The sequence below is a fragment of the Typopeltis vanoorti genome, chromosome 25 (assembly GCF_054136105.1).
Source record: "Typopeltis vanoorti isolate ZY-2024b chromosome 25, IOZ_Tvanoo_1.0, whole genome shotgun sequence".
NCBI lineage: Eukaryota > Metazoa > Arthropoda > Arachnida > Uropygi > Thelyphonidae > Typopeltis > Typopeltis vanoorti.
Window position 1 is genome coordinate 34,916,012 of NC_143573.1, and position 26,211 is coordinate 34,942,222.

Sequence of the window (26,211 nt, forward strand, 5' to 3'; positions counted from 1 at the left end):
CAAGCATAAATACTACATTCCAACTTTTTTTTTCTCCCAAATTTTAAAACCTTACATTTTGCAACAATGAACTCACATCCCCAATTCCATGCCCATTCACTCAATTTATTCAAGTCCTTGTATGGTCCTAAAAAGCGACCCCTGAGGCACAACATTAGTGACTTTCCTCTTCCTGGATATTGCTCCCCCATACACATCATGCTGATGATACCTATCAGATAGCCAGTCTCTCTGATTCAATGGACTAATCTAATATCCAACCCCATCTGCAATAGTTTGACTATCAACTAATCGTGCAGTAATCTATCAAAAGCCTTTGCGAAATCTAAGTATACTACGAGGGTTGTTTGATAAGTCCATGCAAAAATGAAGAAAACAATTTTTTTTGGGAGAAACATTTTTTATTTTTCAACATAGTCTCCTTTGAGGTCTATACACTTAGTCCAACAATGCTTGAGTTTTTTGATCCCATCCGTATAGTATGATTTGTCCAACTCTTCAAAATAGGCTGTTGTTTTGGCAATCACCTCATCATTTGATGAAAATCTCTTTCTTGTAAGCCATTTTTTCATGTTTAGAAACAGATAGTAGTCCGAGAGAGCCAAATTAGGAGAGTAGAAGAGATGCGAAAGGATTTCGTAGCGTGAATCGAACAATTTTGTAGTCAAAATTCCAGAAGAGTGAGTGCGTTGTTGTATCTTCGTCTTTTGTTGTCTTATGGCTTATCTTTTATTGCTTAAACTATCTGTATCTGTTATTATTAACTTTTGTATTATTTAATTATCAGTTAATTCTTTTGCCGACAAATTTGTATTATTTAAAGACTGCGCCAGCCGGCAACTGAATCCTGATATGCCATCCAAGATTACTTAGAAAGAAATTATCAACTGCTCTCAATCTCTCTCCAATAAGTCACATTCACGAGAATGAAAGGCCCTTATGAAATGCTTATTAACACTTTCATTGCCAAGCTGAAAATTGGAATTTCGTGTGGTGGCCAAATTTTTTTTATTTTTTTATTTAGTTAGCGACGTCAACGCGATAACGCGTGATCGGCCGTCTGGTGAGAACTCGCATCGCGCGATATCGCGTGATTGGCAATGAACATGTTAACTGCTTATTCCTGGATCTATAGCTAGTTTCACTGACACCACTTATTTCCTGTGACTACTCCATGCTTAACTCGAGCCATTTCTTTTTCTCCATATTCATCTTAGAACCCTCTTCAGATCTAACTGTTTTCCCTTGATCCCAGGTCCCCTTCCCTTTTTGTGTACACATGCATTCATATCCTCTTGGAGCATCTACCTTTCTCACATTGTGTTCCTCAGTCCACTCTAAGCCTCCCTGTTTTCCTGTCTGTCTTGCACACCTGTTCTCTCATTCTCTATACTCATGCTACTCACTTCTTCATTCACAATCACCTCTTCAATTTCTCCTGTCTTAACTCTCTCATTCTCCCACATCGCTTCCCACTTGATCAGATTCATTCTCTGCACTCACTTCTCTACCTTCCAGCAGCAATCTCTCCAAGCGACTCACACCAAAACCACTCAAATTCAGTTCATCACGCCTATATAGTTCACTTCATCCTTCAAACTGTTCTCACCACTGTCATACCTAGCCAACACACTACCTTTCCTATTACACTATTCTCTTTTATCCATCTCAAGAACTTCCTGATATCCAATCTAATGTGTTCTTTGTTTGCAGTAAGGTCATTTGTACCTATTACAACTACCAACTTTTTTGATCGCTTACTTCTCATATCTAATGCCACAATCATTCTACCCATTCTACCTCCAGTAAAATATACTTTATGCATCCTCTCATCCAGCACACCTTTAATAATTGAATCACCATACAATCCCACTTGCAGGTCTTTTGTTACCTTTTTTATGCCAACATTATTTGTTTTCATCATTTTTACTCTTCCATACATATCTCGAATTCTCTTTTCTGCATCCATTTCATCTCTTGCTTCATCTTAACCAACTCAACTTTCGAATCTTGCAACACATTTTCGTTGTCATTCATTCTTTCAAAATTTCGAACTCTGTGTCGCACTTTCGTTTTCATTTATTCTTTTAAAATTTCGAACTTTTGAACCCTGTGTCACACTTTTGCTCTCTTCTTCTCTCATTCATTATTTTGAATTTTCAAACTTTGCATCATACATGCTGTTCGCAGTCAATGCCGCATGTCACCTTATCTTTAACTGCAGTTTGTTTTTTAACTTTTGCTACATTTGCATCACTTTCATCTTTCTGACCATCGACTGTTAAGTTTCTCAGATTGCTCACTTTCTTTTTTCAAAAATTTTTAACTTTTTTTTTCACTTCTCTTTTACACCATCCTTTTCTATCAGATGAGCACTCATCCTCCTTGCAGCAAATCCTCATGAATAGGAGGAGGAGGAGGGGAAATATGATTGAGACATAAGTTAATAAGGGATTCTTATCAGGCTTGACATGGAGGAGATTTTTCATTGGATGGGAGAGGGGAGTAGAACAAGAGGCCATCCCTGGAAACTGTATAAGGAGGGTGTGAGCAGAGGCATGATGAGCAGGTTCTTTGCAAAGAGAGTTTTTGTTGAGTAGAATGCATTGCCAGAGTGTGGTATTGTGAATATAAAACATTGAATCAGCTTATGGCATGTTGGATGAGCTTTGTGTGTGATAGTGTGTACCTCCCATGACGAGTCTCTGACTCCATGGAGGTCAGATGTTGTAAATAATAATATATAGACTCACACAACATTAACATGTGGAATAAAATGTTCAACTGAAGAATATTTGATATATGGGCACAGAAAAGAGAAAGAATTAACAGGGTGAATATTTCCCATTATGAATCATAAAATATCTGTGAACTTCACACACCATAAAAGATTTGTAAGTGGAGGATTCTGTGTTCAAATGAATTAGGAGTTGCAATTTGTTAGTCTGTACAATGTTCATAAATAACAGTTGTTCTTATCTTGAAAGTTTATAAGTAGAAGTTCACCTGTATCAGAAAGAAACTTGACATTATTTAAGCATTTAAGAATGGGTGGGAAGAGCTAATTTGAAGCTGTTTTTTTATAATTTTATTAATGTTACTACTATCCATGAATGGTTGTAAACTTATAGCACTAATTAGTACCATGGGTGGGTTAAAGTTTTTTTTTTTTTAGTTTTTTTTTAAACAATTTGAAAATCCTTCTTGAGAAATCAAAAATGGAACTTTTTCAAGCCATTTGGCTTCCAATAAGGACATTCATCTGCCACTGGGCAATAATATTTATCTTCTACCTAAAACATTCATGCCCATAGCTAGATTGGAAAAGACTGCAAGTTGGAGAGCTAAAATATTATCCACTTTCCACTTGGCCAACCAGACCAAATATGATCATTTAAAGACAAGTCAAGAGGAAAGGTAAGCAAAAAACTTGTGATCCATATTATGAACAATATTTTGGATAAATATTAAGTACAAAACGAAAAATTAATGATATATTACTACTTACTTTCCAATATTCTGAATAAGCCAAGGTAGTAGAAGTGAGTAATATATTATTAATATCATCCAGTCTAAATGGCATTGTTACCAATTTCGCCAGCTGCAATCCATTTTCCTTCAGATATGCATAACCAGTTGGATATTGATATTCACTAACCCATGCCAAGTTCTCAAACATTGGATACCAGATATGCATATTCCTGTAGTATGAATATGATTATTCAGGAATGCTCAAAACTGTTTTCAATATTACATATTTATAATTTATACAAAAATATATCAAAAACTAGAAACAAATTGTAAATTTATATATGAGGCACTTACCAACTTTCAGGAACTTACTATGTGTTACCTGTTTTACATAAGTAATTCAAGCCCATTGTGAGTAGTTGAAAACTGGAAAAGACTGTTATTGTTACATGACGGATGCAATAATTGATCACTGCAAAATTTTTATAAAGTTGTTCTTACATGCATTAATGATGAGTTATTAAGAAAAGAATCTGTATGAAATTTTAGATGAAAGCAAGTAAAAAAAAAAAATGCAGAATTTGAGAAATATTAAGATATTCACATAACTATGAGGCCATGAGCACAACTTGAATTTAAGAATGACAAAAAAAATTAAAGATGGTTTGTTAGAAGATTTATCATTTGTAAAAGATGGCAGAAATAGAAAATCATGTGGTAAAATTTTTTTTAAAAAATGTAGTAAAGTTCATCCATTCTCCCTATTCATTTGATCAAGCCCTTTTGCAGTTTTTTCATTAAAAAAATTAAAAAAAAACCCTCCAATTGCATATTAGATAATAAAACAGAAAAGTAATCCTTTTAATGATGCAGAAGAAATTCAATGGGAATGCCTAAATACTAAACACATCTCTCAATCAACATTACAGTTCTACCTGCAGACTTATAGGCATCATTAATCAACCTAATTGTTTTTCAACAACAGTTAAAAGTTGTTATGGAGCTTTTACAGAAACCATCCCAAGGTGTGAGAAAACCATTCTATGGATGGGTGGAATTTTTACTTAAAATACCAGGATGGGTATTCTAAGTAAAGTTCCAGAGCAACATCTAAAGAAAAAGAAAGAAGGGAAGAAAGAGAATAGGTTGTTTTTCTCTAAAATGCATACATAATTATTTGTTGTTTAAAATAATAACAGGAGCAAATAAGGCAGTGAGGCCAGTATTTAATTGCATTTGTTTCTATGGCCAGTTTACCTGTTTTGTAATTAAAAAAAAAAAAAAAAAAAGTTTCTGGGAGGAAAAAAAATCCTACTATCTCTAAATGAGATTAAGTTTTCTTCAATTAAATAAACCCTTATAAAGCCTCCATAGCGCAATTGGAAGAACAACAGTATGTTGCATCCTTCAACTGGGAAAAGGCCTACGTTCGATTCTCGTCGTGATGAGAGGAATCTTTATATATGGACGTTTTTCAATCGAAGGTGAGTTAGCCGATCTCATACGGATGTAGTGGGGTTTTTTTCTCCTGGAAACTCGGGTTTTTCATCCCGCATGTAGACAAATTGGCCCTTCAGAACACACGCAATTTACAGACAAAAAATACTAGCTGTGGTGGTAGTAGTGGCCAGTAGATGGTGCTGATGTTGGTGATTGGTAGTAGAAGTTCGGTGTAGTGGTGAAGACAGAGAGTTGTACAATAGGTGTCCTCCTGCGATGAGCCTTCGGACTCCTTGGAGGTGTCACGAATAATAATAATAATAATAAAGGTACTTTGCACTAAATAAGTGGGTGGTCTGAAAAATTCTTGACCGCAGATGCACGATTTTTTTTTCTAAGTTGGTACATCTGTCATAAGCATCCATGTGAAATTGCAAGTCATTCTATCAAGCAGTTTGTTTTATATAGCTGTCTGACGCAAAAGTGTTGTCTGTATCCCTTGAAATGGATAAAATTGAGTATCGTGCAGTTATAAAATTCTTTGTAAAAGAAGGTTTAATACCAAAAAAAATTCATTCAAAGTTCATAAAAAGTTTATGGCCACTCTTCTCCTTCCAAAGATTGGTCGATTGGTAGAGCCTATGCTACTAATGGCTCACGTAAAAAGTTAAACAAGTTTGAGAGCGGTTAGTAGTTGGAAGGGAATCAATCGTTCGATGCTGTTGGCACACACTCCCTCGATGAGTCTTTGGACTCCCTGGAGGTGTCACATAATAATAATAATAATTTTCGACAATTAAGAAATGGGCTGCCGAGTTTAACGTGGTCATACCACCCTTGAAGATGATCCACATGAAGGATATCCAAAAAGTGTAACAACACCAGAAATCATTGATCAAGTGCACAATATGTACTGAATGACCAGCGAGTCAAAGTGCTCGAAACTGCAGAGACTACAGGCATTTCAAAAGAACATGTAGGATATATTTTGAACGAAAAATTGCAAATGAAAAAGCCTTGCGGAAGATGGGTGCCACGCTTGCTCACAGAAGATCAAAAAATGCACTCGCATGAAAATCTCCGAACAGTGCTTGGAGCAGTTTAACAAGAATAAAACTGATTTTGTGCATCGATTTATTACTAACGATGAGACTTGGATTCACCATTACACACCAGAATCTAATCAGAAGTCAAAACAGGGGACAGAAGCTGGTTCTTCAGCACCTAAGTCATGGAATCGCTGTTTTGGGATCCTAAAGGCATTTTGTTTATTAATTATCTTGAAAAGGGTAAAACAATAACAGGGGAATATTATTCCAATCTTTTAACCAGACTAGACAAAAAAATTCGTGAGAAAAGATCCGGTTTGCAGAAGGAAAAAAATCATCTTTCATCAAGACAATGCACTTGCCCACAAAGGTGTTTTGGCAATGGGAAAATTAAGGGATCTGCACAATGAATTGTTGAAATATCCACCCTATTCCCCAGATTTGGCTCCCTCTGACTTCTGTCTCTTCCCAAAACTAAAAATCTTCCTTGCTGGTCAACATTTTTCTTCGAACCAAGAGGTGATTGCAGCTGAAGAGGGGTATTTTGCAAATCTTACTGAGAACCACTACAGTGATGGGATAATGGTGCTGGAGCATCGCTGGAATAAATTTATTAGTCTTAAGGGAGATTATGTTGAAAAATAAAAATAATTTTGAAATTATAAATTTGTTTTTTCATTGCTAGGCCGAGAAGTTTTCAGACCACCCTCATATATCATCAGAAGTTCAAGTTATTGCAACATAAGAAATTTCATTTTGTCTAAAAATATGACAATTAATACAGAGATGAAATAGGATTCCTTTTCTTTTAAGTGGCATAAAAAATAAGATATATGTTTTGCTGAGAGCAAATTTTTTTTAACCCCACACGAGAGGTACAAGAACCTATAAATATACATCTGTGCTATATGTAGGGGCAAGGATTGAGAAAGAAGAAATCTAACAAATTTTTTTGTGAAGAGGTGGAGGTTGTGGTTGGTGGGAAACACTTTATGAGGAACACTGTCCCAGAGGATAGAAGTAGATGGAATAAATCAGGAAGAGAGCAGGTTCAGTGTGTTTGCAATTGCACTAAAAAGGAATATTGGTTAGCTGAAGCTCTTGTTTTAACAGGCCCAAAAAAGAGGAGGAATGATGTTTCCCTATTCACCGAAGCAGTGGACTGGAACACATCATCACAAAGGTACCTGTAGAAGGATGGTGCTGAAACATATGTGAGACAGAAGTTGAAGTGAATCTGTGATGGCAGGGTCATCTAGGAGCTGAACTGCTCTCATCTTAACATCATTGAGAATTTCTTAAAAGATTTTAGGTGGGTACATCACCTCAGGCTTGTGAACAGTATTTTAAGAATGTGTGATTTGTATAGGATTAGTAGCTGAGTTGGTGTAAAATATCTTCTTGAGCGAAAAAGAATGTCTAGTATTTTAGAGGGTGAGGAAACTATCGATGTTATGTGCTTATACCAGGAGAGGCTGGAAGTCAGTAAGTCCAAGGAGAGATATCAGATCCTGTTTAATGATTTGTGTATTACAGTGGATAAGGGAAGATGAAATGAGATATCTTTTGTGAGAAAACGGTAGGATTGCATTTTGGTGGCATTGAAGATGATCAGGTTATCTGCGACCCACTGAAGGATGATATGGAGATCAGTGTTTAGGGAATTGGTTGTAGATGATCTTAAAGCTTGGGATGTCTGAGCAGGATGAATGGAGTGTACTATCATCAAGAAAGCTGTGAATAGGATTAGTAGTGATTGAGAATAGATAGTCTTTGTGCAGAAGAAAGAGGGTAGCTGACAGAATGGAGCCATAAGGCATTCCTGCATTGGTGACAAAGTTCAAAGAGAAGGTGCTTAGAGCAACGCGGAGACTAGTAAATGCTAATATTGTTGGAACACTGAATTACGGCAAGCTTTTCAAAACTTGTTTTCGGCTTGTTGATAATTTGCCTGCAACTCACTAAGCTTTACTTAAAGGTGAAAGCTAAACTGGAAGGATACTTCAATATATTATTATTATTATTATTATTATTATTACCCCAAGACCTCATGGAGTCAAAGACTCATCTGGGAGGTCCTTTTATCACACACACATATCTCATCATACTGTGTCTTAAACACACTCAAACTCCTTGCAGACACCACACTCTCAGGCAAGGCATTCCAATCATTCACAACTCTGCACAAAAAAAACCTGCCTCTCACTCCCCTACTCACACCCTCTTTATACAGTTTCCAGGGATGACCTCTGGTTCTCCCCTGATCTCCCACTATTCTCTGTAGAACTTCTCCACCATTGATCCTATGACAATCCCTTACCAACTGGTAGGTCTCTATCATATCTCCCCTCTTCCTCCTGTCCACCAGACTCTGCAAGTGGAGAACTGACCAATGTTTTTGACCTAATGTCCAATCTTACCTTTCCATGATGCATCCTGTTAGTAGGCCACAGACAGTGAATGAGTGAGGATTGGCTGGTGATATGGGACTTAAGCCACTAGATATCAAGCATAAGAAGATCATCACTGTAAGAGGTGCAGCAGGATAATGTTATTTATTGTGTGACTGTATTGTTTAGTTTTAGAATGAGGTTGCAATGTGATAGTTGCAATTAGCATATGCAGTGTGTGGATAAATTTTTAGACCAGTGTATTATTTTAAATTCTTTGTTCCTTATGTAGCACTGTGGGACAAAATGGCAGTGAGAGAAAGATCCTTACAATGTGAAAGACAAAATAAATGGCATGGAATTTTTGAGAACGGTATGGCTCTGTGAATGACATATGTATGAGTGGGTAAATATTGTGGATATTTATGTGGAGATGTTGAATAGAAGAGATGACCATGTGTAGGTATTTAGGAAGTGTAACGTGTTGATGGACCATGTTTGAATCAGGGGAACATGGCATAGTAAATTAAATGAATGATTATAAGAAGGGGTGTGCAAGTGTTAAGAAAGTTGCCAAACTGATGTCAAAGAAAAAAGTGAGACTGACAGCAAATAACAGTAAGATAATGGGCAGGGCTGACAATGAAAAGCATGTGTAACTGATAGCAAAAAAAGTAATGAAAGATTTGAAAGCAGAGTCGGTGAGAATGAGACAAGAGATGAAGCACGTGAGGAGTGAAATGAGGAAAATTGTAGATATATATGGAAGAGTGAAGAAGGCTGAAATGAAAGAAGTGACTCATGAGTACTGTGTATGGAGGTTTGATTATTAGATGTGTGGTGAATGAGAGAGGATGCACAAGGTTTCTTTTCCTGAAGGAAGAATGGGTAGAGGGATTGACCACTGGATATAAGGAGTAAGCATGCAAAAGAGATGGTAGTTGTAGTAGTAGTAGGAACAGATTGCTTGGTTGAAAAACAAGAAAAATATAAGAATGAATATCAGGCAGTTGTTGAGGAGAATAAAACATAACAGTGGTAGGAAAGGTAGTCATCATGCTGCCAGATATAACAATGATGAGTAGATGTAGAGAGTAAAGATGATGATGATTATTATTATTATTATTATTATTATGAGCCTCCATAGCTCAGTCAGTATAGACAAAGCCCTTCGGTCAGAAATACCTGGGTTTGATTCCTGTTCATGACGTGAGAAACCATTATCTAGTCTCTTTCGACTAAAGGTGAGTTAGCCGGTCTCGTACAGAAGTAGAGGTTTTTTTCACCTGGGAACTCGGTTTTTTGTCCCTCAGAACAGGCAAACTGGCCCCATGAACACACACACACACACACACACACTGATCTACAGTCATAAAATACATACTTAATCCCTCATTAGGAGGGCTCCACCCATCCTAAGGAACAGGGGAGGCACAGGGGGAACCCCATATGAAATAAATAAATAAATTATTATTATAAGGGTATCGCCATGAAGTTGGAAGAGTCATTGCAGGAGACCCATACTAGCCTTTATAAATACAATATCTATCATACCTCTCTTTAAACTCATTTACCATCAGGGCACTCACAACTAATTTTGGCAATCCATTCCATTCACTCACTACTCTCCAAATAAAAAATTCTAGTCCATACACCCTTACCTTACTAACCATGGTCTTACACAACATCCAGGGTGACCTCTAGATCTCTATTTATCATGTATTGAAAAATTTTCTTTATTTTGATCTTATAGAACCTCTTCAACAACTTAAAAGTATCTATCATGTCCCCTTGTCTCTTATCAACTAAACTTTGCAAATCCACACACATCTTCAACCTATCCTCAGAGGAAACATTCCACAGATCTGTCACCAGATTAGTCACTTATCTCTGAATCCTCTCCACCACTTCCTGATCCAAGAGAAACCCCAGTGACCAAATCTGTGCAGAATAGTCAAAATGCAGCCAAATCTTAGCCTTATAAAGAAGGAAATAACCTCCTTATCTTTAGTTAGCATGTTTTTCAACATCCAAGCAATCCTTTGAGCTAATTTGCTGACTTTAGTAATATGCCCTCTAAACTTAACCTCCTTCTCCACCATTACCCCAAGTCCCCAGCATCATCAATGTGATACACAGTATGTAATCTTTTTAACCTGCATGGTGTGGTGAATAACCACACCACACAGGTTCTTGGTTTCGAGTCTAGTCAGCGACTAGAGGAAATTTTTCTAAGCCTTTTTTCGACCGGTTCCCGAGTTAGTCGATCTCTGGCACGGGCAAGCATGTTTTTACTCCTGGAAACTCGGGTTTTTCGTCCCGTAAACTCAAGAAAATCGACCGTAGAACCCACATTATTTCAGACATTAAATATATTGTGTTAGGGTTAGGGACCACAAGATGGCGGCACATTTGAGCCGTCTCTCTTCACTGTGTACCGCTTAATTAGTGATAGCCTTGGGCCATCTATCTCTGATTGGTACCAGTGGAGATTGAACTGCCCACTCAGTCTCCAAAAGTTAGATAGGGCTAAATGGCCTCGCCTACTCCCCGTATACGGGAATAAAAAAGGCGTTAGCTGATTTTTTTTTTAGCTGAATTGATAATCATTATCCTTTGCCCAAAATGTCAATTTATTTAACTCATCCTACAGCAGATCTACATCACCTCTATCAATTATTGCCCTCCCCAGTTTTTCATCATCAGTAAACAATTGAATACCCTCTCCCTTAAATCTTTCCCTATATCATTAATATGCAAATTAAATAGTGGCCCTAGTACAAAATCATAAATGATATGTTATTGGAAATGTGTGAAGAGAAAGAGTGCATTTATGAATGTGAGGGATGACTTTGAGAGACAAACAGAACTGTACAAGAGTAATAAACTGCATTTGAATGTTTTTGGTGTGTCATCTGTAGAGGCTGCTGCCAGAATGGAGAATAATGACTACAGAGAATGGATCTGAGAAAATAAGAAGCAATATGGAAGAACAGAAGAGCAAGGATAAAGATATCGAAGGAATGCTTATGGGTGGGAAAATGAGTAGTATGATTAAGAAGAATAAGAGAAGGTGCAACATAGTAAGAGAAGCAGAGACAGCTAGAATGAACAGGGGAACACAACATGAGATAGGTCAATGCTTGAAAAGGAAATAAACACATGAGTAGACAAGAAAGAAATGGGATAATCTGAGATGTGTGTATGTGTGTCGACATTTGGGTCTGAAAAGGGTTCTGAATGGGTAACAAAAAAAAGGAGAAATGGCATGCAGGAGTCACATCTCAGAAGTGGAATCAGTAGAATTTGTTATACACCCAGAAATGAACTGAATGTTCACAGTTGACTATCTGAAATAAAGAAAATTAAATTAAATTGTCCTATTGAGTTGATTTCACCCAAAAATTGCTGAAATAAATAATACATGGTTCAATGAGAACAACATCCTGGCAAGAATATAGATGGATGGGTACGATGTTTTTCATGAAGACAGGAAAGGCAAAAAAAGAAACGTTAAGTGCTGTTGATGATAGAAAATGAGATGTGACACTGCAAGGTGAAATAATGGTAGTGGTTCTGAGCAAATATGATGTAAGGTAGAGGTGGATAGAAGAGAATAGAATATTTAAATGGATGTTGCTACAGACCTGGAAATGTAAAAGACAGTTGCAATGAAATGCATAAGCAAATTAGACAGGCAAATAGGGAAAATGTGATCATTATTGGAAGATTTTCATTATGGTAATTTGGTAATTATAGATTGAGATGATGATGAGATAGCATCTAAAAAAGTAAAGAAAATTAATCTCTTGGGTTTTTTAGGGATGGTATCCTTAGGCAGTATGTAACAGAGAGGATACAAGAATCAGATATGATCATCACATCAGAGGATGACATTATAAATGAGGTGTCAAATCTCCATCCAGTTGGTGGGAGTGGCTATGAAGTGATTACTTAAGTAATTGCTTCATGGTCACTGGGATGAATAAATGCACCTGGTGACAGACATGACTTGCAAAACCCCCAGAAGATGGTTATCTAGCTTGGTCTGATGTGGATAATATATATGACATAAGGGGAAAGCCTTTCAAAATCCTTGTTGTTGAAAGAGTCACTTATGAAGCTATAAAAAATTTTAAAGATTGGATCATGGAATGTCAGAGCACTATACCAGGTAGGAAAAACTAGGCAAGTAACAAATGAAATGGACAATTAAAAGTTAGACATTTCAGGCATCAGTGAACTCGAATGGACTGGTTTGGTAAACTTATAACTAAAGACAACAAAGGTAATATTGTACTACGAATCAGAGAAGAAGCATGAAAATGGAGTTGCTCTAATACTGAATCCAAAAGTAACCAAAAGCCTGATGGAATGGTAACCAGTAAACGAGAGAATTATAAAGCCAGATTCAATTCCAAATTTATCAAACTTTCTGTTGTGCAGGTTTAAGCACCTACTAATGATGCTGATGAAGAAATAAAAGAATGCTTTTATGAACAATTGCAAAAGGTAATAAAGTCTATTCCAAAACACAATATGATAATACTCATTGGCAATCTTAATGCAAAAGTGGGTACTCTTTTATCTTTTCTTCAATAATCTTTGTGTGTTTTAGTCTACAGTTCACATCTGAGAGCTGCTCAACTTTTATTTACTTTAAAACTTTCTTACGTTATTCTTTTCAATATGAAATTCAATTTTATCCTGCTCAAGACTAAATAGTGATCACTTCCAATTTCGAATCCTTAGACCTTAGAGAAGTAACCGGCAGAGGAAATAACATGGCGGCAGCTTTGCCACTCCATGAATTTAATTTAGACTTCAGTCATTTCGTTAAGTGCGAGGTGTGTTATATGTGTTCTTTCGATTACATAAATGATTTGTGGATGTACAGGGTGGATGGAAGAAGGGTGTGTGCAAAGGGCAGAAGAAAACTCCTTAGGTTTCAAGACTTGTGGAGACCGAAACAAAAATAGCATGATGTTTGTATCTTTTTGTGAAATGAACAACTTTGTCAGAGGAGGAAGTAAATTTAAGCATAAAGAAATACATAAATTGACTTGGACCTCGCCAGACAGCAAGAAACCAAATTGATCATGTTGCTATCAATAGCAAATTCATAAGATCCATGCTTCATGTGAGAGTCAAACATGGTGCAGATGTTGGTTTGACCACTTCTTATTAGTGATGAAGTTGAAATTAAAACTTCTGTTGTATTAAGAAAGAAAAAAAGTTCAAGAATTGTATTTGATATTGAAAAATTAAAAATTAAAGAAACAAAAGAAAAGTTTGCTTTGGAGATAAAGAACAGATACAATATTATTATTATTATTATTATTATTAGTAGTAGTATTATTATTATTATTCAGGCCTCCATGGAGTCAAAAGACTCATCGTGGGAGGTCCTTCCTAAGAACATAAAGTCTGTCAAGATTCATCGAGGGGAGGTCCCACTTAAGAAACACAAAGTCTGTCATACCACTCTTTAAACTCATTGACCGTTCTCGCTCTCACCACTCTATCAGGCAATGCATTCCACGGTTCAACCACCCTCCACACAAAGAAACCACTCCTCACTCTCTTGCTCACAGTTTCCTTTCGTAGCTTCCAGGGATGGACTCTTGTAATCGCTCCTTCCTGCTGTTCAACCAAGTGAAACAACTCCCCAGTGTCAACCCTGTAACCACCTCTCAACAGTTTAAAAGTCTCAATCATATCACCTCTCCTTCTTCTATCCACCAAACTCTGCAGTCCACATTCCCTCAGCCGATCCTCATAACTATGCTTGTACAGTCCTGAAACCATCTTTGTCATCCGTCTTTGTATCCTTTCCACAGTTAATTTATCCCCTTCAAATCCTGGGGACCAAATCTGAGAACAATAGTCTAAGTGTAGTCTGATCAGAGACTTATACAACGGAATGATAACCCTCTTATCTCTGCAGGTCAGTGTCCTTCTCATAATTGCAGCAATCCTGTGTTACCTTCACCACCTTTGCAATATGTCCCCTAAACTTCTGGTTTCTATCAATCATCAACCCCAGATCTCTTGTCTCCCCTACTTCCTCCAGTATAACTCCTCCCATAGAGTATACAGTCCCATCGATGTTTCCCAAACCTCAAGACCTTACATTTTGCTGCATTAAACTGAAACCCCCATTCATTTGCCCATCTATCTAGCTTATTCAAATCCTCTTGCAGGGCTACCACATCTGCACTATTACTAATAATCCTTCCCAGCTTCGCATCATCTGCAAACAACTGAATATCCCCTTGCAGTCCACTGGCAATGTCATTGATATAAAGGTTAAACAATATAGGTCCTAGTACTGAGCCCTGTGGGACCCCACTTGTAACCCCCTGCCTCCTTGAAACTGCTCCACCATACACAACTCTCTGATACTTATCAGACAGCCAATCCTGAATCCAGTTGACCAATCTGACATCCAGACCCATGTGATGCAACTTAAATATCAGCTTATCATGTGATGTAACAGCAGAAAATGACAAGGTAGAAGAATATCGGAAAAACTTCAGGAATACCTACAATGAAGTTGCTGAAGATGTAATTAGTAAATGAAGAAAAAGGAAAAATAAAGAATGGTTAACTGCAGAAACTTGGAAGATCATTGAAGAGAGAAAAAAAGATTAAATCATTAATGAACAGTACAAATTCAGAAGGATTATATAAAGTATATAGCAATTGTTATAATGAACTAAATCAAAGTATAAAGAGAGCTGCAAGAGCCGACAAAGGAAAATATATTGATGAATTACCAAAAGAAGCACAAATACTGCCGAAAATGGACAAATTAGACAACTTCATCAGATTATAAAATGAATCAGTGGTAACAAAAAAGCAACCCCCCCCCCCTTCATTAGAGACAAACAAGGAAAGTTACTGATGATTGACTTCAAAATCGAAGCAAGGTAGAGAGAATATTTTGATGAAACCTTGAATGAAGGTAGATACAGGGTCTCAAATGGGTGCAAAATATTACAACTAATGTAATACCCACTTTGGACATTTCCAAAGATGAGATTTCGTTGAGCAAAGTCAAAGATGCCCTGAGGGCACTAAAGTCTAACAAAGCATGTGGAAATGATAATATCGATGCCAAAAGGTTAAAAGTTGATCTTAACACAACTACTACTACCAAATTATAAAGGTTATATAAATTAAATATGGAAGCATAAAAAATTCCTCAACAATGGAAAGAAGCAGTAATTATAAAAATCCCAAAAAAAGGAGATTTGAACAAGCACGAAAATTGGAGAGGTATTAAGTTTGCTTTCAATTCCTGCAAAAGATTTTACAAAAATTTTAATTAATAGATTAAAAAAGGAAATCGAAAATTTATTAAGAAAAGAACATGAAGGTTTCCAAACTGGTTGGAATCATCCAACAAATATTCACTCTTAAAAATATAATAGAACAATGTATAGAATTTCAAGTCTCACTTTACCTAAACTTCATTGATTTTAGTAAAGCATTTGACTCAGTAGATAGAAACTTTGCAAAATACTAGAAGAATATGGAATACCTTATAAATTTCTCAACATTATCAAGAATATTATTATTATTATTATTACCCCAAGACCTCATGGAGTCAAAGACTCATCTGGGAGGTCCTTTTATCATACACACACATCTCATCATACCATGTCTTAAACACACTCAAACTCCTTGCAGACGCCACAAGGAGTTTGAGTGTGTCTTGAGTGGAAGTACATGGAAAACTTACAGACTTCTTTATCATTGAAACTGGAGTTAGGCAGGGTTGTGTTCTATCTGGTCTATTATTTATAATTTTGATTGACTGGATTATGAAAACGTCAATTAATCACCAAAAGAGAAGAATATGTCAGGACTTTACATCCACACTGAAAGTCCTTGATTTTGCTGACATAGTGCTCCTGTCCTCCAAGTTAAATGACTTAAAGCTAAAAACTGATGACTTTGCTAGCTATGTAGAAACTGTGGTTCTTCATATAAAAAAGAAGGAAACCAAGGTCATGCAAATAAATGAAAAATCAAATAAAGAAATTAAATTTAAAAAAAAATTAAACAACTGAAGATGTTGATACTTTTACATACCTTAGATCAATAATAAATAAACAAGGCGGCACTTAAGAAGATGTTTTACAAAGAATTGCTGAAGCACAAAATTGCTTCACGTCATTAAATAAATTATGGAAAACATCAAATATTACCGTTAAAGTGAAAATTAATATCTATAAATCTATTGTGCAAGCAGTATTGCTATATGACTCTGTAACATAGAAACTTATCAAGGCACAAAGTAATAAATTGGACATTTTCAAAATAAGAAGAATTTTAAAAATCTTCTAGCCAAATACAATCACTAACCATTAACTTTTAAAGAAAACTTTCTCCAAGTCGATGAAGAGATTCAGCTAAAAAGATGGAAATGGACTGGACATGTTCTTCACATGGGGATAAACTCTGGCCGGTCTGGTTGGCCGAGTAGTTAGCATAGCCGCTCTCCAACCAAAAGGTTCGAATCCCGCCATGGGCATGGTTGTGATTGTCTGTGAAAATAGTAATGGTTGTGGACAATAGGTGGCTATGGTGTAGATGATGATGATGGTAGTTGTAGTTTGTTGTAATTGGTGGAATGAGTGGTGGAGACAAAGAGTTGTAAACAGTAGGTGCCCTCCCTTGATGAGTCTTTGGACTCCCTGGAGGTGTTACATAGTAATAATAATAATAATAACACTGAGTTGGACTCCAGAAGGAAGATGCTCTAGAGGTTGCCCAAAATTAACTTGGAGAAGAATGATGGAATCCAAAATCAAGGAAGCAAGATGGGCAGAAGCAAGAGCAGCTGTGAGAGACAGATGGAAAACCAGCATTGTAGCCTTATGTTATTATTATTATTATTATTATTCAGGCCTCCATGGAGTCAAAAGACTCATTGCGGGAGGTCCTTCCTGGGATACACAAAGCCTATCATACCATTTCTTAAACTCATTGACTGTTCTCACTCTCACCACTCTATCAGACAATGCATTATACCATTCAACCACCCTCCAATCAAAGAAACCACTCCTCACCCTCTTGCTCACAGCTTCCTTTTGTAACTTCCAGAGATGGCCCCTTGTCATTACTCCTTTCTGCTGTTCAACCAAGCGAAAGAACTCCCCAGTGTCAACCCAGTAACCACCTCTCAATGTGCCAGTAGGCACTGAAAGATTTGATAATGATCTTCTTCTCTTGTCATGAATCTAGTGTAAATGAATCATGAATTAATTTACACTAGTGAGTGCATCTAGTGTAAATGAATTGAAGGGAAGGTATGATAGCTGGGTTGGGTAATTTACAGCCTCCCTCGATGAGTCCTTGACTCCCTGGAGGTCTCATATAATAATAATAATAATAATCTGGGCCAGATGGCTGTTTCGGTCTCAACACCCAACGTTTCATTTATGTGCCTCTGTTTCTATAACCTCCTATGATGAATCTCTGACTCCATAGAAAACAGATGTTAATAATAATTATTCGATTCACTTTGGAGAATTTGTTAATTTTGTCGGAAATGTCTGAATCTTGATTACAACTTAATTTATAGCCTAAATAATTAAAATTTTGACTCATTAAATTATTTTATTCTCTATTACTATTTTAGTTTGGATGGGCATTTTTCCTTCGAAAGCCATAATTTTTACTTTTTTCTTGAAAGATTGACAATATTATATTGTTTTATTATTAAATTAAGTTTATATACAGCTTTTTTTTAGTATCCTCAGTTGTTCCAAATATCACTTGGTTGTCTGCAAAGAGTATCTAAGATGAAATTATTTCATATATGAATTCCTTATTATTAAGTTCAGTTTATATAGAGCTTTTTGTAGTTTATACACAGCTTGGTTGTCAGCAAAGAGTAAGGCATCTGAGATGAAATTATTTTCTATATGAATTTCTTCTTTGTTGGTTAACCATCATTCTTTATTTCATTCATATAGAGTATATTCCAAATGCTATTGGAGAAAAGGGACATTGTCTAATTGCCTATTACTTCCAATGTTTTGAGTTATCTTCTTCTTTTTGTGCTTATTGTTTTCTCATATACACTGTAGAGTGGTTTTAATAAATTTATAGGCATGTGATTTTTTAGTATATCAAAGAGTTTATGTCTGATTATCTTGTCAAAAGCTTTTTTATGATCTATGAATGCTAGATGAGTTTCTAAGTTAAATTTTCTTCTTTTCTCAATTAGTAGTTTGAAGCTGAATATAGGATCCATGCAGGATTTTCCTTCTCTAAAATCATTCTGTTTTTCAATTATAATTTTTTCTAATGATATATGCACGTAACCACAAGAAAGATATTTATTTAACCAAATATTTCAGTCTGGAAATAGCAGACCATCCTCAGTGGTATTACAAGAACAGTTTAAAAAAATACAAGCTAGAATACTAACAATAGATCGTTAAAAATAGAACACGCTGTGTGATGTTATATCACTAAGTATGAAACGGAATATTTTGAAGTAGAGACATGATTGGAAAAAAAAAATAAAAATAAATAAAAATAAAAAAAATAATAATAATAAATAAAATTAATTAATTAATTAATTAATGAGTAATCTTGATTAGACTTTCCCAGATTTTTGATATAGATATACAGTCATTACGATTCAGGTTGGGACGATGGAGCAAAGCCTCCACGCTTTCCTTGAACAAACGTTCAAACCTATAACAGGATTTATGTAAGAGGTGAGTCCTGGACCAAAAGATGCTGTGGTCAGTTTCAATCCCATGTTGAGCCAATCCAGACTTTTCAGGTTTGTTGTGAAGAATGGATGATTGATATTCTTGGATTCTTTTTTCAAGAGAACATCCAGTCTGTCCAAAATAGGAGAGATCACGGTTGCACGGAATTTGATAAACTCCAGGAAGAGATAAAGTTGAGTGTTTGTCTTTAGGAGAAGGAAAATGAGAAGACAATTTGTTAATAGGTGAATACATAGTTGTTAAATCATATTTCTTTAAAATTCTTGCGATAGGTTCTGAAATACCAGAGATATAAGGAATAGGCACTCGACGTATTGAAACTTTGTTGTTTTGTGGAGTATTATAAGAATTGAGAAGACGTTGAGTACTTTTTTCAGAAAAGCCATTGAGTTTCATGTGTTGTTGGATAGTAGAAAGTTCTTTCTGTAGATAATCAAAAGTAGAACAATTAGTTTTGGCTCTTCTGATGAGGCATTTTATAATTCCTTCTTTTGACATGGATGATGGGCTGATTCTTTAAGAATATAATGACCTGTGAATGTTGGTTTCCTGTATACTGTAGTTGTAAGAATATTTGAAGGTGACTGGATGAGGAGAACGTCTAAAAAAGATAACTGGTTTTCTTTTTTAGACGTTTTCTTCTAACTCCATAGTAAACTTTATGCGATGATGCAAGGAATTAATACTGTTTAAAAAAGAAGGTAAAGCGTTTTTGCTGTGAGGCCAAATAGTAAAGATGTCATCTATATATCTTACCCAAAAAGATGGTTGAGGGAAAATAGATGAGAAGACTTTTTCTAAATGTTCTAAATAAAAGTTGGCTAAAGCCGGAGAAAGAGGACTTCCCATGGCCGTTCCTTGTCAGCTTTAGTGATAATGAGGTGATTATTTTTTTTCAAGGACTTACAGCAAAAACGCTTTACCTTATATCGGCATCTCTAACATATCTCCTTCTGAAATGAAATTTTTACAGTTCTTGAGAAAAAATAATCACCTCATTATCACTAAAGCTGACAAGGGAAAAGCAACAGTAGTTATGGACTCAGCAAATTACAGAAGAAAACTTTCTCTTTTGCTTCGAGATCGCTCCACACATCAAGAAACTGATTATAATCCAACCAACAGACAACTAAAGAAATTAAATTCTCTCTTAGATGAAGTCATCAGTTTAGATAAAGACACAATTGAAAGACTTAAAACTCATTTTGCAAGACCTCCTAGATTTTATGGCCTTCCAAAAATCCATAAGATTGACTATCCTCTTTTTCCAATAGTAGATTGTATTGATTCTCCTACTTACCATATAGCCAAATATCTAGCTAAATTATTGAAATCTTACATTGGCAACTCTAATTCTTTTTAAAAAACTCCTCAGATTTCTTAGAAAAATTAATAAGTGTCTCATTACAACCTACAGATTTTATGGTTAGCTTTGATATAGAATCTTTATATACCAATGTACCTCTCAAGGAAACTTTAAAATTACTTGCTGACATCTTTCCTCAAGACATTATAAAACTATTCGATTTCATAATACATTCCGGATATTTCATATGTCAAAATAAATTTTACAGGCAAGTAGAAGTTACGGCCATGGGAAGGCCTCTTTCTCCGGCTATAGCCAACTTTTATTTAGAACATTTAGAAAAAGTCCTCTTCTCATCTATTTTCCCTCAACCATCTTTTTGGGTAAGATATATAGATGACATATTTACTATTTGGCCTCACAGCAAAAACGCTTTACCTTCTTTTTTAAACAGTATTAATTCCTTGCATCATCGCATAAAGTTTACTATGGAATTAGAAAAAAACAAACAGTTATCAGTTTTAGATGTTCTCCTCATCCAGTCACCTTCAAATATTCTTACAACTACAGTATACAGGAAACCAACATTCACAGGTCGTTATATTCTTAAAGAATCAGCCCACCATCCATGTCAAAAAACAGGAATTATAAAATGCTTCATCAGAAGAGCCAAACCTAATTGTTCTACTTTTGATTATCTACAGAAAGAACTTTCTACTATCCAACAACACATGAAACTCAATGGCTTTTCTGAAAAAAGTACTCAACGTCTTCTCAATTCTTATAATACTCCACAAAACAACAAAGTTTCAATACGTCGAGTGCCTATTCCTTATATCTCTGGTATTTCAGAACCTATCGCAAGAATTTTAAAGAAATATGATTTAACAACTATGCATTCACCTATTAACAAATTGTCTTCTCATTTTCCTTCTCCTAAAGACAAACACTCAACTTTATCTCTTCCTGGAGTTTATCAAATTCTGTGCAACCGTGATCTCTCCTATTTTGGACAGACTGGATGTTCTCTTGAAAAAAGAATCCAATAACATCAATCCTCCATTCTTCACAACAAACCTGAAAAGTCTGGATTGGCTCAACACGGGATTGAAACTGACCACAGCATCTTTTGGTCCAGGACTTGCCTCTTACATAGATCCCGTTATAGGTTTGAACGTTTGTTCAAGGAAAGCGTGGAGGCTTTGCTCCATCGTCCCAACCTGAATCGTAATGACTGTATATCTATATCAAAAATCTGGGAAAGTCTAATCAAGATTACTCATTAATTAATTAATTAATTAATTTTATTTTATTATTATTATTTTTTTTTTTCCCAATCATGTCTCTACTTCAAAATATTCCGTTTCATACTTAGTGATATAACATCATGCGGCGTGTTCTATTTTTAATGATCTATTGTTAGTATTCTAGCTTGTATTTTTTTAAACTGTTCTTGTAATACCACTGAGGATGGTCTGCTATTTCCAGACCAAAATATTTGGTTAAATAAATATCTTTCTTGTGGTTACGTGCATATATCATTCACTCTTATGTCACAAGTATCCTTAAAACAGCAAATTTTTTCTAGTATAGGGTTGATTCTGTTCTTCTGTATTTTAGTATATATCTTATAACCTGTGTTTAATAAACTTATTCCTATGTAGTTGTCAATTACACTTAATTCCTTTTTTGAAGATGGGAATCAAAGTTGTATTGGGTATTTGGTCAATGGTATTCTTCCAGTGTTAAATTGTATACCTGTTTGTTAAAGTAAGAAATCGTTGGTGAAATTTATTTCCTACATAAATTTATAAGTTCTACTAGGATTTATCTTCTCTCGGTGATTTTCCAGTTTTCGATTCTCTTAATTCTTCATTTAATTCTTCTGATGTAATGTTATTTGGGAGATTATTTTCAGTTACATTTACTAAAATTCTTTTAATTCTGACTGTTGATTCCTTTCCAGAGTTTATAATAATAATCTATCCACTGTTGGTCATCTCTCTCTCTCCAATATCTGTTTTTTCTTTCTGAAAGAACTTCACTGCTTTATAGATTTTGGGATGCAGTTTATATATTTCTACTAAGGTAACTGATATACTTGGATAAAGAATGAAACTGAGAATATAATTTCTTGGCATCTCTAATTTATCATATAACCAAGTGAAAAAACTTTCAAAGAGTTTATATCTGATTATCTTGTCAAAAGCTTTTTTATGATCTATGAATGCTAGATAAGTTTCTTCAGTATTATTGTCACACCTTATTATTATTTTAATAATAGGTGTGACACCTTTTGACTTCTTTTACATGGAAATATGACTTCTGCATTACTTCAACATTGGTTTGGTATCACTTCTGGGTCTGGCTCCCACTGATGACATCTCATATTTTGGCAAGATAAGTTTAATTTTGGTTTTCTTTCCTTTGTTTTTCACTTTAATTTTATTTTACTATGGGTTCAATCTCACTAGCACTGGTATTTTTAAAAGCAAATATTAAGATTACCGGTAGTGCAGTTAATATCTGCTTTATGGGATTACTTTTGATGGTATCACAGCCATTGTTTCTATATCACGGTTTATTAAATTTTCAGTCTTACAACTGAAAGTTTTTTTTCTCTTAATCAAATGCAGAGGTTTTAGACCCCCTCCTCCCGAGATAATGGTACCAATTCTTTCAAGGGTGCAAACTCTAGGAATTGAAATTCCAGGATGTGAAGAAGTGAGACAGGTGACTAAGGTTTTAAAAGAGATAGTCGGGGCTAGTAAGATTTATTCTTCCATGCTGTACGGTGGGGGGAAATATTTACCTCTGTTAAAGATGTGGAAACAGGGGAATTAGAGGGTTTTACATTTGAAGGTAGCACAGTAATTCCTGTAATGGTGGGAAGCCAAGTTAAAACAGTAAACATCAAAAGATTTTCAATGGAATATATAGAAAACAGTAATGATCTTACACAGACATTCTCAAAATGGGGTAAAATCAGTAACATACAAAAAAATGGTATATCAGGTGAAGATCCAAACTCATTTTCTGGTGTGGTCACCTTCACAATGGATATGAAGAAGCCTGTACCAAATTTTGTCAACATCGGTACAACTCGAGTTATGATAAACTATCCCAGAGTACAGAGGCAGTGTCTGCATTGTGGTTCATAAAATCACTTGAGTGTCAACTGCCTTGAAGCAAAGTTGACACTCAAGTAATTTTATGAACCACATAAAATCACTTGAGCTAAATGTTTCAACTACATGGAGATTGGATATATCACTAATCAGTGTCTCAAACCACGTCAGAAATGTAAAAGTTCTGAACACCATGTTAACATCTGTCCTTTCAGAACTTTCACTGAAAGAATGGAAGCACACACACTGGTAGAGCCAATTAGAACAGTGTATATATATCAGAGGGGCATAAAGAAGAGTTCCCCGATCTTTCAATTCAGTCTAGTAAAGATGGTGCTTTTAAACAAACTATACTTGGTAAAATCACAAAAAGTGCATGACCAATTCAGCCAGAAATTAGCCCTAAAATTTCACAACTGCAGGAGCCACTTTTCCAGCCAAATATGGATGGAACATCAGTTGAAATTACCAATAATGAACCTAGTATAACAACTGAATAGATACAATATGATCTTCTCTGGTTTCTTCTTGTAGAACAAACAGAAAAGCAAGTAAGCAATTGAAATAACTTAATATGCAGACAAGATCATCAAAAATATAAAAGAATTATTAAAAAAAGAATTGAGCATAAACCAAAAAAATTAAAAGCTGTGTTAAAAAATGAACTAAATCTAAATGAAGAAGAAATAATAAAAAAATGAAAAGTTGGAGAAGGTTGCAGATCGTCAAATGAAGAATTCAAGCTCAGAGTTTATGACTATGAAGAACCATCTCATGCTAATAAAGGGAAAGCAAGAGATGCAATTAAAGAAAAAATAATAAAGTTTACGGATTCAAAGTTTTCTCAGTATGATTATCATCTACATGAGAAAAAAATAACTAGCTTCCAAATCAAGAATGATAGGCATGAAATTGAAATGATTGAAAGCAACAGTAAAAAACAGATTTTGCTGACCTGGTTGGCCGAGCAGTTAGTGTACCTACCCCTCTCCAGCCAAAAGGTTGCAGGTTCAAATCCCACCATGGGCATGGATGTTTATGATTGTCTGTGGAAATACTAGTGGTAGTGGTAGGCAGTAGATGGCATTGGTGTAGTTGCAGTTAGTTGTAGTTGGTGGATTGAATGATGGAAACAAAGAGTTGCACAGTATGTCCTGCCTCGATGAGTCTTTGGACTCCTTGGGGGTGCCACATAATAATAATAATAATAAAATAAAAAACTGGAAAACACTTTAAAAGAAGCAGGCTACGCAGCTGCTCCTTCACGGATGGAAGACCTCATCAGGTTCATCCAAAATCTAAAAGTTCGAGACTTACCAGTGGCACTTCACTAACCATATCATCTTTCTGTATTGCCACATTAAATGTACGAGGATTCCACAGTCAAGTTAAACAAGAAGCTATACGGAAATTTACGCTATACCATATCAGGTTTTTGTTTCTCCACAAAACATGCTTCTGCTGATATAAAGATATAAAAACTTTAACAGATAGATATCAACTTCTTCCTAATTGGAGCTTTGGAAGATTTGACAGGGCTGGAGTAGGAGTCCTTGTTCTTGTCCCCCTCCTTGTGTCATTCTGTAATATCCAAAGGGATGCAGAAGGAAGAATCTTGACAATAGACTGTCAATACTGTGGATGTGTAATAAGGTTTATAAATGATTATGCTCCATCCAATGGAACAGCTAGATGAAAATTCTTCTAGGAATTGCAGTCATGTTTATATGGAGCCCACTACATTATACCAGCTGGAGATTGAAATTGTATTGAAAACGCCACATTAGACAAAATAGGAGGACATCCCAGGAGTGAAAAAGTGAGATAATATTATTATTATTAATATTTGAAAGAGGTGGTAATGTATCCTTTATTGATGATAGGAAAGAAGACAGTTCTGAGCTAGTTCGAAGGAAGCATATAGACTGCATTTATGAAGAATCTTTATTTGTTCCGAGGTTCCTTTAAGGTAGGGTTTTGAAATTCTTTTCACATCAAACTGTAGTCTGTTAGAAGGGTGATCTTCTTCTTCTCCATTCTATATAGAAGGATGATAATTATCGATGATTTTTTGAATAGCAGTTTTGTTGTATCCGCTTTGGCTAAATGTTTGGCTAATTCTTGTTTAGCCAAAGAACTCACATACTATACTGGCAATCACACCATCACACATAAAAAACTCAGCCCACTTCAAAGCCAGTATAGAAAACCTCTCACTCCAACACATTGACAGTTTTGACGTCTCCTCCCTATTCACAAATGTCCTACTCAAGGATACCTTAGACTCATCCAAGCCAAATTTCTTCCCACCATCTCAGCTTATTTCAGTTCACAATGAATTCAGGCTATTTTGTTTGGCAACGAAAATTTTACAAACAGATGGAGGGGACAGCCATGGGTTCACCACTCTCCCTACCCCTGACCAACTTCTTTATTGAGACTTTTGAAGAAAAAGCCTTAAACTCAGTCCCACAAAAACCCGCTGTCTGGCAATGCTACATTGATGATGTGTTCATCAGTGGTGACTCGTGGCTTGAAATCGTCGGGGGGGGGTGCAACTTTCAAAATATACATTCACATTATAAGTACAGTGTATACGTGTCTGGATAAAATATCAAAATTATGGTAAAAAATTTTTAAAAAATTAAGCATGAAAAAATATATTGT

The 26,211-nt window shown here is 35.5% G+C and overlaps 1 protein-coding gene across 1 annotated transcript in view; it reads right to left on the bottom strand.

The window, feature by feature from the left end:
• Window positions 1–885: 885 nt before the first annotated feature.
• Window positions 886–26,211, bottom strand: part of LOC150092654 (uncharacterized) — a 115,186-nt gene continuing 89,860 nt past the window's right edge. The window contains exon 5 of the mRNA XM_090414600.1: window positions 886–3,701. Coding sequence (XP_090270726.1) covers window positions 3,443–3,701 — 259 coding nt within the window. The 3' untranslated portion in view covers window positions 886–3,442. The remainder of the gene's footprint in view (window positions 3,702–26,211) is intronic.